General features: G+C 39.9%; 1 protein-coding gene and 1 non-coding gene across 2 annotated transcripts in view; one reads left to right on the top strand and one right to left on the bottom strand.

The window, feature by feature from the left end:
• The window catches only part of LYN (LYN proto-oncogene, Src family tyrosine kinase), an 86,855-nt gene that overhangs the window by 49,724 nt on the left and 20,131 nt on the right, over positions 1 to 17,000 (bottom strand). Inside the window, exons 4-7 of the mRNA XM_049781915.1 lie at positions 16,612 to 16,710; positions 16,414 to 16,517; positions 15,790 to 15,939; positions 10,542 to 10,694 (exon numbers count right to left, since the gene is read on the bottom strand). Of these exons, the coding sequence (XP_049637872.1) occupies positions 10,542 to 10,694; positions 15,790 to 15,939; positions 16,414 to 16,517; positions 16,612 to 16,710 (506 nt within the window). The remainder of the gene's footprint in view (positions 1 to 10,541; positions 10,695 to 15,789; positions 15,940 to 16,413; positions 16,518 to 16,611; positions 16,711 to 17,000) is intronic.
• LOC126021369 (small nucleolar RNA U3) lies at positions 1,479 to 1,692 on the top strand. The gene has a single exon (XR_007499897.1). It is a non-coding gene; the product is annotated as a small nucleolar RNA U3 (small nucleolar RNA).

The following is a 17,000-nucleotide window of genomic DNA, read 5'->3' as shown; positions in this document are numbered from 1 at the left end:
AAGTACTGTTTTAAAATAGGTGATGTCAATATCAGAATTATTTTCTTGGCGATGTTTCAACAGGCTTGGAAAGTGAATCAAAGTTTCTCTGTCAAAATCTTGAGCACAAACGGACAATTTGTTTTCAAATGAAATAACTTCTTCTAACATCGAAAAAACTGTGTTTCCTTTCCCCTGTAGTTTATGATTAAGCTGATTTAGATGTGAAGTAACATCCACCATGAAATACAGTTTTTGAATCCACTGATCGTTTGTTAATTCTGGATAGTGAACACCCTTCTCGAGGAAAAATGCTTTAATTTCTGATAATAAGGAAGCAAAACGTTTCAAAATATTTCCTCTTGATAACCAACGTACCTTGTTATGCAGCAAAAGATCTGCGTACTCACTGTCCACTTCAACTAAAAATTCCTTAAACTGGTGATGATGAAGACCTTTAGAAAGAATGCAGTTGATCATCTTAATCACCAATTCCATAACTTTGCACATTTCTTCTGGAAATGTCTGCACACAAAATGCTTCTTGATGTACGATGCAATGGTATGTAAGTATCTCATGACTAATTTTTTCTTTCATAATAGCAACAAATCCATTTCTTACGCTGGTCATACTTTTTGCTCCATCTGTTGCAATTGAGATGATTTTATCAAGTGGAATATGATACTTTTCAATGCAACCAATTACAGCATTTGCTATATCCTCTCCACGTGTTTGACCTTTCAGTGGCAATAATCCTAAAAGTTCTTCTTTAGGACCTGTAGCTGACATAAATCTTACAAAAAGTGAGACTTGAGCTGTATCATTTAAGTCACAAGACTCGTCAACTGCTATTGATAAAGCTGAAACCACTTTAAGATCATCAACTTGCTGGTTGGTTATATTGGAAGACATTTTGGCTGTTCTATCCTTCACTGTTTTAGCAGACAATGGTAACTCTTTAATTTTTTTTAGAATTTCTTCTTTGTTCTTAAAATCTCTGAATAACTCTTCTGATGCACTTATAAAACATTGTTTTATGTATTCGCCATCTGTATATGGTTTGCCTCTCTTAGCAATCTCTTGACTAACTGCAAAACTTGCAAAATTAACATAGTTGGAAGATTGCACCCAATGATTAAACACAGAACTTGATTTTTCTTGACTCTTCAGAAGTTCCTCAACTGCTTTCTTTCTTGCATCACCAACAAGATATTTATTACTAAAGGACAAGTGTTTCGTTGTAAAGTGTCTCTCCGAATTAGATTTTTTGTTATGCGCCAACTTTTCTTTACAAGTAAGACAGGCTGGAAAGCCATTTATGTTCTGAAACCTGAAAGGCTCGGTCCATTCCATTTTAAATTCACGGTTTTCGTCTTCCATTTTTTGTTGTTTATTCTTTGTAGCCATGTCAAACGGGGCACCTATAAAAATGTTTCATTTTAAAATAAAGCCACCAATACCAAACCGGCATCCTTAATCACATAAAAGAAGTAATATTGAAGATTATGCTTTCAGGGATCATTTCTATAGTTTGTGACTAGAGAAGTTTCTCTGATCATGTAGAGCACCCGAAGCCATGAGGAGGAGCCAGAGCGTTCTCTCCTGAGCATGAAGCCGGCTCTAGGTGTCACTTCTGCGACTGCCTTTGGCCATTGATGATCGTTCTTTCCTTCCTTTGGTAGGGATAGAGGGAGAGGATGCAGTTTGAGTGGTAAAAAAATAAAAAAATAAAAAATAAATAAAAAAAAGAAGGATTGGGCCCGGAGAGATAGCACAGTGGTGTTTGCCTTGCAAGCAGCCGGTCCAGGACCAAAGGTGGTTGGTTCGAATCCCGGTGTCCCATATGGTCCCCCGTGCCTGCCAGGAGCTATTTCTGAGCAGACAGCCAGGAGTAAGCCCTGAGCACTGCCGGGTGTGGCCCAAAAACCAAAAATAAATAAATAAATAAATAAATAAATAAATAAATAAATAAATAAAAGAAGGATTATTGGATGACACACCTTATGGTGTGTGGATGACTTTGTGGATGACGCACTGTTATTTACCTGTAGAAGATGCACTGTTATTTATCTGTGGAAGACACACTGGTATTTATCGGTGGATGACGCACTGTTATTTGTGGATGACGCCCTGTTATGGGGGAACTGAGGATGATGACGCACTGTTATGGGGGGATCTGTGGATGACATATATATGGCATCTTTGTGTGTGTAAATAGTATTATAAAATTAGTGGGGCTCATCATGAATATTTTAAGCAAGGTTCACTCACATAGTCCTCACTGGTACTGTTATATATTGACCTCAGAACCTGGCCACTAACTTACTTTGCTGGCTCCTAGATTTAAAAAATGTGTGAAGCTCTGGCTCACAGGGCCCCAATACAAATATTGTTCCACAGGGGAGGGGATGGGGCAGGGTCTAGGCTGGACAGTGACTCACCAGGCACCATGATGCAGCCACTGACCCATACACAGCTCTATCCTCTGTTTCTCCTCAGTCTGTAGTGCAGAGAGGATGCTGCCTCAACACGGCCCCCCATACCACATGGCCCGACTGGAGCTGTGTGGAGCCGGCCGCAGGGGCTGCACATCAAGAACATCATCACAGAGAAACTACCAGAGCTAAAGAAAACATGTGACCAAATCCTGCATGCCCGAAGAGTACCAGCTAAAAGAAACCCCAAGAGAAACACCCCAAGACACATCCTAGTCACAATGATAAATCCCACAGATAGAGATAGAATACTGCAAGCAGCAAGATCGAAAAGGGAAATTACATTCCAGGGAGCATCCTTAAAATTTACAGCAGACCTGTCACCAGTAACACTCAAGGTCAGAAGGCAATGGTGGGATATAGTGACAAAAGTCAATGAAATAAATGCTTCGCCAAGAATTCTGTACCCAGCAAAACTCACTTTCAGGTTTGAAGGAAGTATACATGGCTTCACAGATAAACAACAGCTCAAAAACTTTACAGACTCAAAACCAACCTTAAAAGAAAAACTGAAAGATCTATTCTAAAGACAGGACAGAACAAAAAACAAACCAAACTTCTACACAAAGATGGCAATAAATCCCATGACAATTATTTTTCTCAATGTCAATGGACTAAATGTACCTGTTAAGAGGCACAGAGTAGTGAAATGGATCAAAAAACTGAAGCCAACTTTCTGCTACCTACAAGAAACACACCTGAATAGTCAGAATAAACATAGACTCAAAATCAAAGGCTGGAGGAAAATCATTCAAGCAAACAACACCCTTAAAAAAGCGGGGGTGGCCATACTAATATCAGATGACACAAACTTTATACTCAGAAAAGCTGTAAGGGACAAAGATGGATATTATGTACTAATCAAGGGATATGTACAGCAGGAAGAAATCACTCTCCTAAACATATACGCACCCAATGAGGGATCAGCAAAGTATTTAATACAATTGTTGGCAAATCTGAAGAAGGATATCAATAATAACACAATAATTGTGGGAGACCTCAACACAGGCTTGTCAACACTTGATAGGTCAACCAAATGGAAACCCAACAAAAATATACTAGACCTGAAAAGAGAAATGGAAGAAAGAGGCCTAGTAGATATATATAGGACACTCCATCCTCAGAAACCTGGATACACATTCTTTTCCAATGTACATGGGTCATTCTCCAGGATAGACCACATGCTGGCACATAAAACATACCTCCATAAAATCAAGAAGATAGAGATTTTCAGGCTACCTTTGCTGACCACACGGCTCTGAAGTTAGATGTGAACTACAAAGGGACACAGAAGAAAAAATTTAACACCTGGAAATTAAACAGTCTACTACTGAACAACCAGTGGGTCTGAGATGAAATCAAAGAATAAATAAAAAATTTCCTGGAAACAAATGACAATGAAAACACAAACTATCAGAACCTATGGGATACAGCAAAAGCAGTACTGAGAGGAAAATTTATAGCTTTGCAAGCACACATCAGGAAAGAAGAAGGAGTATACATGAATAGCTTAATGACGCAGCTTATAGAATTAGAAAATGATCAAGAAAAGAAACTAAAAATAGGGAAACAGAAGGAAATAACAAAGCTGAGAGCAGAAATCAATGAAATGGAAACCCAAAAAACAATCTAAAAGATCAATGAAGCAGAAGTTGGTTCTTTGAAAAAACAAACAAGATTGATAGACCATTGGCAAAACTCACAAAGCAATAGAAAGAGAGAAACTTAATAACACGTATTAGAAATGAAAAGGGGGAGATCACTACAGATACTGCAGAGATTCAAAGGGTATTCAGAGAATACTTTGAGAAACTCTATGCCACTAAATATGAGAACCTGGACGAAATGGATAAATTTTTGAACTATATCACCTTCCATGATTGAATAAAGAAGATGTAGCATATCTAAACACCCCCATCACTATTGAGGAAATTAAAACCGTAATCAAAAATTTGTCCAAAAACCAAAGCTCAGGCCCTGATGGATTCATGAACGAATTCTTTCAAACCTTTCAAGAGGAACTACTACCAATCCTGGCCAGGCTCTTTTATGAAATTGAAAAAACAGGAACACTTCCAAATAGCTTTTATGAAGCCAACATCACCTTAATACCAAAACCAGATAGAGATGCTGCCAAAAAAGAAAATTACAGACCAATATCCCTGATGAACATAGATGCAAAGATCCTCAACAAGATCCTGGCGAACAGGATCCAGTGCCTCATCAAGAAGATCATTCACTTTGATCAAGTAGGTTTCATCCCAGGAATGCAAGGCTGGTTTAACATCCGTAAATCTATCAACATAATACACAACATAAACAACAAGAAAAATAAAAATCATATGGTCATATCAATAGACGCAGAAAAAGCATTTGATAAGATTCAACACCCATTCTTGATGAAAACTCTAAGCAAGATAGGAATAAAAGGAACCTTTCTCAATATAGTTAAGGCCATCTACCACAAGCCAGTGACAAATATTATCCTCAATGGAGATAAACTAAAATCCTTCCCTCTAAATTCTGGTACAAGACAAGGCTGTCCTCTCTCACAACTCCTATTCAACATAGTACTGGAAGTACTTGCTATAGCGATTAGGCAAGAAAAAGATATCAAGGTTATCCAGATAGAAAAGGAAGAAGTCAAGCTCTCACTGTTTGCAGATGACATGATACTCTACTTAGAAAACCCTAAAGACTCTACCAAAAAGCTTCTAGAAATAATAGATTCATATAGCAAAGTGGCAGGCTACAAAATTAACACACAAAAATCAATGGCCTTTTTATACACTAATAATGATAGGAAAGAAATGGACATTAAGAGAACAATCCCATTCACATTAGTGCCACACAAACTCAAATATCTTGGAGTCAACCTGACTAAAGATGTGAAGAATCTATACAAAGAAAACTATAAAACACTGCTCCAAGAAATAAGAGAGGACACGCGGAAATGAAAACACATACCTTGCTCATGGATTGGCAGGATCAACATCATTAAAATGGCAATACTTCCAAAAGCATTGTAGATTTAACGTGATTACTCTAAAGATACCCATGACATTCTTCAAAGAAGTGGATCAAACACTTCTGAAATTCATTTGGAACAATAAACAACCTCGAATAGCTAAAGCACTCCCTGGGAAAAGGAATATGGGAGGCATTACTTTCCCCAATTTTAAGCTGTATTACAAAGCAATAGTTATAAAAACAGCATGGTATTGGAATAAAGACAGACCCTCAGATCAGTGGAATAGGGTTGAGTACTCAGAGAAGGTTCCTCAGACATATAACCACCTAGTTTTTGATAAAAGAGCAAGAAATCCTAAATGGAGCAAGGAAAGCCTATTCAACAAGTGGTGTTGGCACAACTGGTTAGCCACTTACAAAAAAGCGAACTCATACCCCCAGCTAACACCATGTACAAAGGTAAAATCCAAATGGATTAAAGACCTTGATATCAGATCTGAAACTATAAGGTATATAGAACAACATGTAGGTGAAACACTCCAGTACATTGAGACTAAAAGCATCTTTAAGGAGGAGACAGCACTTTCCAAACAAGTAGAAGCAGAGATAAACAGATGGGACTATATTAAGCTGAGAAGCTTCTGCATCTCAAAGGAGATAGTGCCCAGAATACAAAGGCCACCCACTGAGTGGGAGAAATTATTCACCAATACTCATCAGATAAAGGACTAATATCCAAAATTTACAAAGTACTGACAGAACTATACAAGAAAAAAACAACTAACCCCATCAAAAAATGGGGAGAAGAAATGAACAGACACTTTGAAAAAGAAGAAAGGCAAATGGACAAAAGGCACATGAAAAGATGCTCAATATCACTAATTGTAAGGGAGATGCAAATCAAAAGTACTATGAGGTACCACCTCACACCACTGAGATTGGCACACATCACAAAAACGGAAAACAAGCAGTGCTGGCGAGGATGTGGAGAGAAAGGAACTCTTTTCACTACTGGTGGGAATGCCGTCTAGTACAACCTTTATGGAAAGTGATATGGAGATTCCTTCACAAACTGAAAATTGAGCTTCCATATGATCCAGCTATACCACTCCTAGGAATATACCAGAGGCATACAAAAATACAATACAAAAATCCCTTCCTTACACCTATATTCATTGAAGTGCTATTTACAATAGCCAGACTCTGGAAACAACCAAGATGCCCTTCAACAGATGAGTGGCTAAAGAAACTGTGGTACATATACACAATGGAATACTATGCAGCTGTCAGGAGAGATGAAGTCATAAAATTTTCCTATACATGGATGTACATGGAATCTATTATGCTGAGTGAAGTAAGTCATAGGGAGAGAGAAAGATGCAGAATGGTCTCACTCATCTATGGGTTTTAAGAAAATGAAAGACATTTTTAAAAGTATCTCAGAGACAAGAGAGATGAGGGCTGGTAGGTGCAGCTAATGACATGAAGCTCACCACATAGAGTGATGAGTGCAGTTAGAGAAATAACTACACTGAAAACTATCATAACAATGTGAATGAATGAGGGAAGTAGAAAGCCTGTCTCGAGTACAGGTGTGTGTGGGGGGGAAGAGGGAGATCTGGGAAATTGGTAGTGGGAATGTTGCACTGGTGAAGGGGGGTGTTCTTTACATGACTGTAATCATACAACTATAATCATATTTGTAATCACGGTGTTTAAATAAAGATAATTATAAAAAAAGAAATTAACTGATTAGGAAGAGAAGCAAAAGTGGCAGGAAGGTGGTAACAAATATTGCATATAAACTATGGTTTGTTTGTTTGGTTGGTTGGTTGGTTTTTGGGCCACACCTGGCATTGCTCAGGGGTTACTCCTGGCTGTCTGCTCAGAAATAACTCCTGGCAGGCACGGGGGACCCTATGGGACACCGGGATTTGAACCAACCACCTTTGGTCCTGGATCGGCTGCTTGCAAGGCAAACGCCACTGTGCTATCTCTCCGGGCCCTTTTATTTCTTTTTTGTTTGTTTTTTTGAGTCACACCCGGCAGCTCTCAGGGTTACTCCTGGCTCTGTTCGCCCCTAGTAGGCTAGGTGGGGGGACCATATGGAATGCCAGGATTTAAACCATCATCTGTCTACATGCAAGGCCAACACCTTACTGCTATCTCTCCAGCTCCCCTGTTTTATATTTAAGAGAAAAATGGTGGGTATTGGTGGTGGGAATGTTGCACTGGTGATGGGGGGTATTCTGTTTATGACTGAAACCCAACTACAATCATGCTAATAATCATGGTGCTTAAATAAAGATTTTATATATTAAAAAAAAGAGAGAGAGAAATGGAAACTTTTTTGGTTTTTGTTTTTTGTTTTAGGGCCACATCCAGCAGCACTCAGAATTTACTCCTAGCTCTGTGCTCAGAAATTACTTGTGGCAGGCTCAGGGGACTATATGGCATGCGGGGATTAAACACAGGTCAGCACTGTGAAAGACAAGTGCCTTACCTACTGTGCTATCAGTTCCATCCTCAGAGAAATGGAACTTTTATCTTTACAGTAATTGGAACACAGGTTGCCAAAACAACATTCACAATAGCCAAAAGGTGGAAAACACAAGTCCTATCAACAGATAAATGGAAAATGGATGAACACACTGTAGTATGTCTGTGCAACAAATACTTCATAAAAAACAGCTGAAATTCTGACACCTGCCGTAGCAGTAGCTGCACTGTGAGGACATTATGTAAATCCAATAAACCAGACATGAAAGGATAATTGCTCTGCCATTCTGCTTAGAGATGTCACCCAAGTTAGTGACCTTCAGAGACAGGAAGAAGATGGCCGGAAGGAACTGAGTCACTATGGGATGGGGATAGAGATTCCTTTTTTTGAGGGGAGGGCACGACCAGTGAAGCTCAGGGGTTCCTCCTGGCTCTGCGCACAGAAATCACTCCTGGCTTGGGGGTCCATATGGGATGCCAGGGAACCGTCCTAGGTCAGCCGTGTGCAAGGCAAGTGCCCTACCACTTGTGCCACAGCTCTGGCCCCAGAGCTTCCTTTTGAAAATATTTCAGAATAAACAGAAAGCAGTGCAACATTGTGAGAGTATCAAATATCACCGAATTGTTCCTTTAAAAATGCCTGATAGTCATGAGTGGACTTTACTTCAGTGAAAAGCAACAACAGGACAATGTTGGCACGGAGGGAAGAGGGTGAAAGCACTGAGCTGCCAAGCAGAGGCAGCACCTATGCCCAGCAGCTTCTGACTGCCAGTGGGGCCACTGACTCTGAAGTGGATCCCCAAAATGAAGGAAGTGCGTTTGTGCACTTCATCATTCACCGGGATCACACACAGATTTCCATGAAAACTTTCAATGAGGAAAGGGGATTCTTCTAGTGTCTTCTTTAAAGGACACCAAGCAAAGCAGAGGCGTCAGAAGTAAGCTGGGCAGAGCTGCTATGCAAAGAAGCCACGACTTCACAGGCCAACACTTGGCTTTGCAGACTCCTGCATGAGGAAGTGAAATGGCCACGTACGTGTAATACTGGAAGGAGCTTTGGTTTCTGCTTGGCTGAAATTAGGCAGCTTTTTTCTTTCATTTAATTTTTTTTTAATTTTGATCCACACCCAGCTGTGCCCAGGGCTTATTCTTGATTATTCCTCCAAGATTAACTTCTGGTGGCACTCAGGGGAGAGAGAGGACACCAGAGTTTTCTGCATGCAAGGCAAGCACCTTACCCCTGCACAATCTCACCAAAACAGATTTTAAAAATCCACTTATCCTTTTTTATTTTTCATTGTTGCTTTTGTTTGGGGCCACACCCAGCAGAGTTTCCTCCTGGCTCTACACTTGGGGATCACTCCTGGTGGTACTTGGGAGACCATAGAAGATGCCGGGGATGAACTTGGATCAGCCAGATGTACAGTAAGTGCCCCACAAATCTCTCCAGTCCTACCCCTTCTTTTTACAAATTCATATTTGTTTTTCCAACAAAGCTGGCACAGTAAATTGATTCAGTAAGATGCATATCACTTAACATAATCTTAGCCAGTCATGAATTCTCAATCAGAACAACAAAGACAGCATGCTGCTCTTTATAAAATAGTTTTTTTTTGTTTTGTTTTGTTTTGTTCTTTTGGTTTTTGGGTTACACCCGGCGGTGCTCAGGGGTTTCTCCTGGCTGTCTGCTCAGAAATAGCTCCTGGCAGACACGGGGGACCATGTGGGACAGCGGGATTCGAACCAACCACCTTAGGTCCTGGATTGGCTGCTTGCAAGGCAAACGCCGCTGTGCAATCTCTCCGGGCCCTTTATAAAATAGTTTAAAAAAAATTCTTATCATGGAGCCTGAGAGAAAACACAGCAGGTAAAGCACCTGCTTTTCGTGTGGCTGACCCAAGTTCAATCTGTAGCAGCCGATGTGGTTAAACCCTGAGCACAGCTAGATATGGCACCCAAGCAAGCAAACCAACAAAAAGTTAAGAAAAAAATCTTATCATAAAAGAAATAGAATTTCATACTATAAAAACTTTAAAGAAAGAGAGTTAGGCCAAAGAATTCCCCCGATAAGTCACTGTCTTAATTTTGTTGAACTTCTTGCTTGCCTGAGAAAGCCTCCCTGAATGAAAAAGGAAAGTTCATTCATGATGAAACTATGAGTATCTTGGTGGGAGAGAAACTGCAATCAATTTGAGGTTTTCTATAAATCCACAGAGAAGTATGGATTGAGACCCTGAGATGGGTGCAAATGTCCAGAAAATAAGAGATTTATGAAAGTAAGGGCAAAACAATTCAGATAGACACTCTGCACTCTTCCTGATTGGTGCCACTCTAAGCTAATTACTAGGTCAGAAGGAAGAGGAAGTCTATTAAAGAGGTTTTGCAACCAGTCCTTGATGCTAGGTGAAGACAAAAGAACAAGTGATGCTTCTGTTTGGGGTTTGGCAGAAAAAAAACACAACACTATCCAGCAGAAAAAAAACACAACACTATCCAGCAGAAAAAAAAAAACACAACACTATCCAGCAGCTAAGTGGAACTTCCGTTTTTCCTTCTGTCACCCCCAAAGTGAACTCTCTTTTATAATCACACACTCACCCATCCAGACTTCCCCAAACTGGCCGGCACCAAGTCTTTTCACCAACTTGATGGACTCACGAGGGATCTCCCAAGCATCTTTGTCCCAGGGCTTCTGAGGTTTGGGACTGATGCAGGCCTTCTCCAGTCTCCTGCACAAGCCATCTGATTGCTCTGATTTGGGAAAAAAAATCAAGGTTTTAAAATGTTCATTCTTTGTATTTCATCACAATCTATAAAGCTGCTCCCTCATTTCCAACTTCCAATCTTATGGGATTAAAATTTTCTACTGAAGGTATCCTCCATAATCCTAACCTTGGAAATACTTAAGTGAAATATTAAAAACTCAACACAACAAATAAGTGGGTTAACAAATGCTGTATGCTATCACACAGAATAAGATGCAATTTCAGATGACTGAATTGACATGACCTTTTCAGAACAGTGACAGGACCTTAGTCATACTAACCTCAGTATAGGATCAGCAAACTCTCTGCATTTTGTATAGATGCAGAGAAGAGAGGAGTTCCCCCCCCCCCCACCAGAAACCCTCCTTTCTCCACCTCAATGGGACTTAGAATCCATTAGGTACACTCCTTTTGAGAAGGTGAAGAAATAAATAAGAATGAAAATTTCTCAGTACAACTCACTCAGAGAATAAACCTAAACATTGGCCATGAGATGGGGTTCTGAGAACTAGATGATAAATGAAGAGTCACTTCTCTTTTTTCCTTTCTTTTTTATTTTTAGGGCACACTCGGTTTGCTAGGGCTTACTCCTAGTTCTATGCTAAGGGATCTCTCCTTGTGGGGCTCAGATACCTAGAGTGCCAGGGATTGAACCTAGTCATCCATGTTCAAGGCAAGTTCCCTACCCATTCCATTATCTCTCTGGCCCTTCTTTCATTTTTATTTATTTCTTTGGTTTTTGGGTCACACCCGACAGCACTCAGGGGTTACTCCTGGCTCTACACTCAGAAATCGCTCCTGGCAGGCCCGGGGACCATATGGGATGCCGGGATTCGAATCACCATCCTTCAGCATGCAAGGCAAACACTCTACCTCCATGCTATTTCTTCGGCTCCTCTTTTACTTATTTTAAATTTTTAAATAATTTTTATTTAGGAACCATGGTTATGAAAATGTTCCTAGTTGAGTTTCAGTCATCAGATGTATACCACCCTTCACCAGTGTAACTTTCCCTCCACCAAAATTCCCCATTTCCTCCTCCCCCAACCCTTGCCTGCCTTTGGGATAGGAATTCTATTTCTCTCTCTCACTATCATTATCATGGTAGTTGTTAGTGTAGTTATTTCTCTAACTGCCCTCACCAATCTTTGTGGTGAGTTTCATATTGAGAGCCCTTCCTTCCAGCCCTCATCTCTATTGTCTCTGGGAATTATTATAATATTGTCCTTAATTTTTCTTAAAACCCATAGATGAGTGAGACTATTTGTGTGTGTCTCTCCCTCTGACTTATTTCACTCAGTATAATAGACTCCATGTACATCCACGTATAGGAAAATTTATGACTTCATCTCTTGATGGCTGCATAATATTTCATTGTGTAGATGTAGCAGTTTTATTAGCCACTCATTTCTTCTTGGACACTTGGATTGTTTCTAGATTCTCATTATTGAAAATAGTGCTGCAGTGAACAAAGGAGTGCATTTTGTATTGTGTTTCTAGCTTATATCCCTAATAGTGGTATTGCTGGATCATGTGGGGGCTAATTTCTTATGTTCTGAGGAATCTCCATATTATTTTCCAGAAAGGCTGGACGACATACCATTCCTACCAATAGTGACTGAGAGTTCCTTTGTCTCCACATCCCCGCCAGCACTGCTTGTTCTCATTCTTTGTGATGTGCGCCAATCTCTGTGGCATGAGATGCTACCATATTGTTGTTTGGATTTGCATCTCCCTGATAATTAGTGGTGTCGAGCATTTTTCATGTGCCTTTTGTCCATCTGTATTTATTCTTTATGCAGAAATGTCTGTTCTTCCCCCCCCCCCCTTTTTTTGGATGGGTTTAAATGCTTTTTTCTTGTTATCAGTACCTTATCTTACATGTCAGCCCCATATCTGATGGGTATTGAGTGAATAGTCTCTCCCATTCTGTGGGTGGCCTTTGTATCCTAGTCCATGTTTCCTATGAGGTGCAGAAGCTTCTCAATTTAATGTGGTCCCATTTATTTATCTCTGCTTCCACTTGTTTGGACAGTGTGTTTTTTCTTCGAAGATGCCTTTAGTTTCAATGCCATAGAGTGTTTTGCCTATGTTTTCTTCTATATACCTTATAGTTTTGGGTCTAATATTGAGCAGCCTTTAATTCATTTGGATTTGACCTTTGTGTATGGTGTTAGAGGTCTGAGTTTGCTTTTATGCATGTGGCTGACCAGTTGTCTCAGAAAGACTGGAAGAAGCTTTCCTCACTCCATTTTGAGTTTCTTACCCCTTTATCAAAAATTAATTGATTGTATGTCTGGGGAACATTCTCTGAATACTCAAGTCTATTCCACTGATCTGAGGGTCTGTTTTTATTTCAATACTATGCTGTCTTAATGACTATTTCTTTGTAGTACAATTTAAAGTCGGGGAAAGCGATGCCTCCCACCTTCTTTTTCCCAAGGGTTGCTTTAGCTTATCATGGATATTTATTGTCAAAATTAATTTTAGGAGTATTTGATCAGCTTCTTTGAAGAATGTCATGAGTATCCTTAGAGGAATTGCATGAAATTTGTAAATGCTTTGGGAAGTATTGCCATTTTGATAATCCAATCCTCCCAATCCATGAAAGGGTATGTGTCTCCGTTTTCTTGTATCCTCTCTTATTTCTTGAAGCAGTGTTTTGTTGTTTTCTTTGTATAGATCCTTCACCTCTTTAGTTAAGTTGACTCCAAGGTATTTGAGTTTTTGTGGTACTATTGTGAATGAGATTGTTTTTAAAAAATGTTTATTTCTTCTCTATCACTAGTTGTGTATAAGAAGGTCATTAATTTTTGCATTGATTTTGTAGCCTGCCACTTTGCTATATGAATCTATTGTTTCTAAAAGCTTTTTGGTAGAGTCTTTAAGGTTTTACAATTATAATATCATGTCATCTGCAAAAAGTGAGAGCTTTCCTTCTTCCTTTCCTATCTGGATGCCCTTGATATCTTTTTCTTACCTAATTGCTATGGCAAGTATTTCCAAAACTATGCTGAATAGGTGTGGTGAGAGGGGGCAGCCTTGTCTTGTGACTGACCTCTCTTTTTCCCCTTTACTTGTTTTATTTTAGGCCACACCTAGCATTGCCCAGGGCCTGCTCCCAGTTTTATGTTTAGTGATCACTCACAATGGTGCCCAAGCAAATCATTCAGTACCAGGATCTAAACCCAACCCTTCTTCCAGCAAAGCAGGAAAAAATATATATGACTTTCACACACACATAAACACATGACATAGATCTTCATCATTCCTATTATATATTTAAGGTTCCAATAAAGCTTGTATTCTTTATATTGTAATTTGTTTTTAAACCAACCCAGTCGATCTAAGCTCAAAGCTTATTCTTCACTCAGGAACCATTCCTGGTGGTTGTCCTGGGATCATATATGGTGATGGATAGAATCTGGGTTGGGTGCATGCAAGCAAGTACTTTACCTGCTGGACTATCTCTCTTGCCCCTGAATTTTTATTATTTTGAATGGTCCCATCTAAATAGATCTTCCTTTTTCCTTTCCTCATCCCTCTCTCTCCTTTTTGTTTTTGTCCACACTTCATGGTGCTTAAGACTTACTCCTAGCTTTGAGCTCAGAGGGCCATATATTTGCTTGGGATGGAACCTGGATTGGCCACATGCAAGGTAAGTGCTTTACCCACTGTACTATGGCTCTATCTTCTCTGTCTTATACTCTGTAACATTAAAAAAAATTAGCTTTTCAGATCGTTTGAATCCTCTTCACCATTTCAAATGAGATTAATCTTGCAATTGGCAACTTTGGAGACTTCTAGAAACATTTTAGGGCTTCCAATTCTACTTCTACTCTATCACCAGGCCTAGATCCATGTCTCCTGAGCTATGCGTTCACAGCTCTATCCATCAAATCTCATATTGCTCCGAGTTATGCTTCCTTTCTGTGCATGAAGACAGATGGGAAGGTAAAGACCAATTCCCAGTCTGATCTTTCAGACACTCGTAGGAGGGCCAGATTCACCCTCAGCAAAGCAGGAGCACAGCTAACTCCATTGGAAAACTCTTTAGAAGGCCACCACGTTCAACGACTGGAAACTAACAATGATGGTGGTTCACAGCTCTGTAACCTCTGATAATGACTTTAGTAACATGTTGAGAATGTTTAATGAGCTCACATAAATTATGGTGCAGGCTGTCAGCAAAGCACAAAAAATATTGAGACCAAATAAAAAAATTACAATCAGAAGTGATAAAAATAAAAATAGGGTCTGGAGCAATAGCACAGTGGGTGGGCATTTGTCTTGCACACTACAGACCTGGGATGGATCCAGGTTCATTCCCAGACATTCCATATGGTCGCCCCAAGCCTGCCAGGAGTGGTTTCTGAGGGCAGAGCCAGGAGTAACCCCTGAGCACAGCCAGGTGTGGCCCCAAAACAAACAAGCTAAAAAAGAAGCGACAGAAATAGAGTGTGGTAGATGATATTTAAAAATAACTCTTTAGAAGCTCTCAACAGCAGAATAATAGCAACTGAGAAAAAGATTAAAGTGCTCCAAGATGAGATGGTGAAATCTCTGGAAAACAAGAGAAGACAGAAATAAATGAACAGCACACCAGAGAGCAATGAGATGCATTCAAGAGAAATAATATAAGAATCATCAGGGGCCCGGAATGATAGCACAGCGGTCAGGGCATTTGCCTGGCATATGGCCAACCCAGGAGTGAACTCTCAGCGCTTGTGTGACCCAAAAACCAGAAAAAAGTAAAATCAAACATGACTTTTGATATTTAGTGATAGGATGACTTGGAATAAGCTATAAAATATGGCCCTTCAGAAAAAATAATTAAGATAAAAAACACTTGCCGGGCGGTGGCGCTAAAGGTAAGGTGCCTGCCTTGCCTGCGCTAGCCTTGGACGGACCGCGGTTCGATCCCCCGGCGTCCCATATGGTCCCCCAAGCCAGGAGCGACTTCTGAGCGCATAGCCAGGAGTAACCCCTGAGCGTTACTGGGTGTGGCCCAAAAACCAAAAAAATAAAAAACACTTAAGAGAAATATATTTTCTCTTCTCTGACCTTCATGTCTTACTTACTCTGGTAATGCTTGATCATGTCACTGATACAAGGAAAAGTAATTCTCGGAGAGATGTAATAGCCCCCATTATCCAGGCTTCTGATTTTGTAGTGCTTAATGACATCACCGTGGACAGGATCATAGTCTCTGACAGACAGAGAGAAACTTCCTGAGGAGAAAAAGGTACAGATCATGTTTCTATTGGTAAACAAACTTTATGTTATACAACACCATGACACTGGCTTTGCCATAAAGTATGCAAAACATAAATTCTGTATGCATTGCAGGAATGACAAAACTATGGTGTACTGTAATTTTTAATTCAAGTACACTTGACAGGTGTAGCTAGCATTTTGCCTGCTGGGAAGTTTACCAACATGCCATTTTCCTTCTCTAGAAAGTTTGGCTTTATTCATTCATTCAATCGAAAAATTCCTTGATTTTCTTTCTCTTCAATGTTATGGGTTTACTTTAAAGAATAAGGCAAAATGGTATGTAGGTAACATGGTAATAAGTCTGTTTTTCATGCTACTTTTAGTAGCCAAACTAGTAAGTACCTAAACATAACTTGGACTCTGAAAATTAGACTCTTTTGATTTCCTGAAGAGCATTTTGGGGGAGGAGTTTCAAAGTCAGAACCCACCTTTCAATGTTTCACTCTCCCTGATAAGAAAAGATCCTGGGCTGTTTCCTGGTGCCAGAAGTTGCCTTTCTGCATCTTTCCTGGTTATGTCCTTGAAAAACCATCTGAGAAGACATTTGAACATCAGACAGATGTTGGTACAGGAGGAGTAAACAGGAACCAAACAAACCACCAAGAAACCAACACCCAAAGACTCACTCTTCCGTCTCCAAGGTGTTGACTTTGGCTACGTAGTTGCTGGGGATGAAGCCTTCTCTCTTGGTTGAAAGGGATCTCGCTTTCCACCATTCTCCATGCCTGGAATAAAACACAGGTCAATGGTTGATCTCCTGTAACTGCAGAATAACAGCAATTTTCCTCAAGATGTTTGTCTTGGGGCTTGATACACAGAATCCCAGAATCCAGGGAAAAAGTCAACTCTTACTGAAATAAAAATGTTTAGAAGCTGAAGCCCAGGAAAGCTGTGGAACTCTGCATTCTGTGTTGTGCAATCAAGTTTGGTTAAGAAAAAATGGCACCCACTTTGCAGAAGTAAATGCTTAGCATTTTCCCTAAGAATATTGAAGAAAAACTTGAGGAGACTCATA

Source organism: Suncus etruscus, chromosome 10 (genome assembly GCF_024139225.1).
Source record: "Suncus etruscus isolate mSunEtr1 chromosome 10, mSunEtr1.pri.cur, whole genome shotgun sequence".
NCBI lineage: Eukaryota > Metazoa > Chordata > Mammalia > Eulipotyphla > Soricidae > Suncus > Suncus etruscus.
The sequence above is the reverse complement of the archived record's forward strand: the minus strand, read 5'-3'. Positions and strand labels throughout refer to the sequence as shown.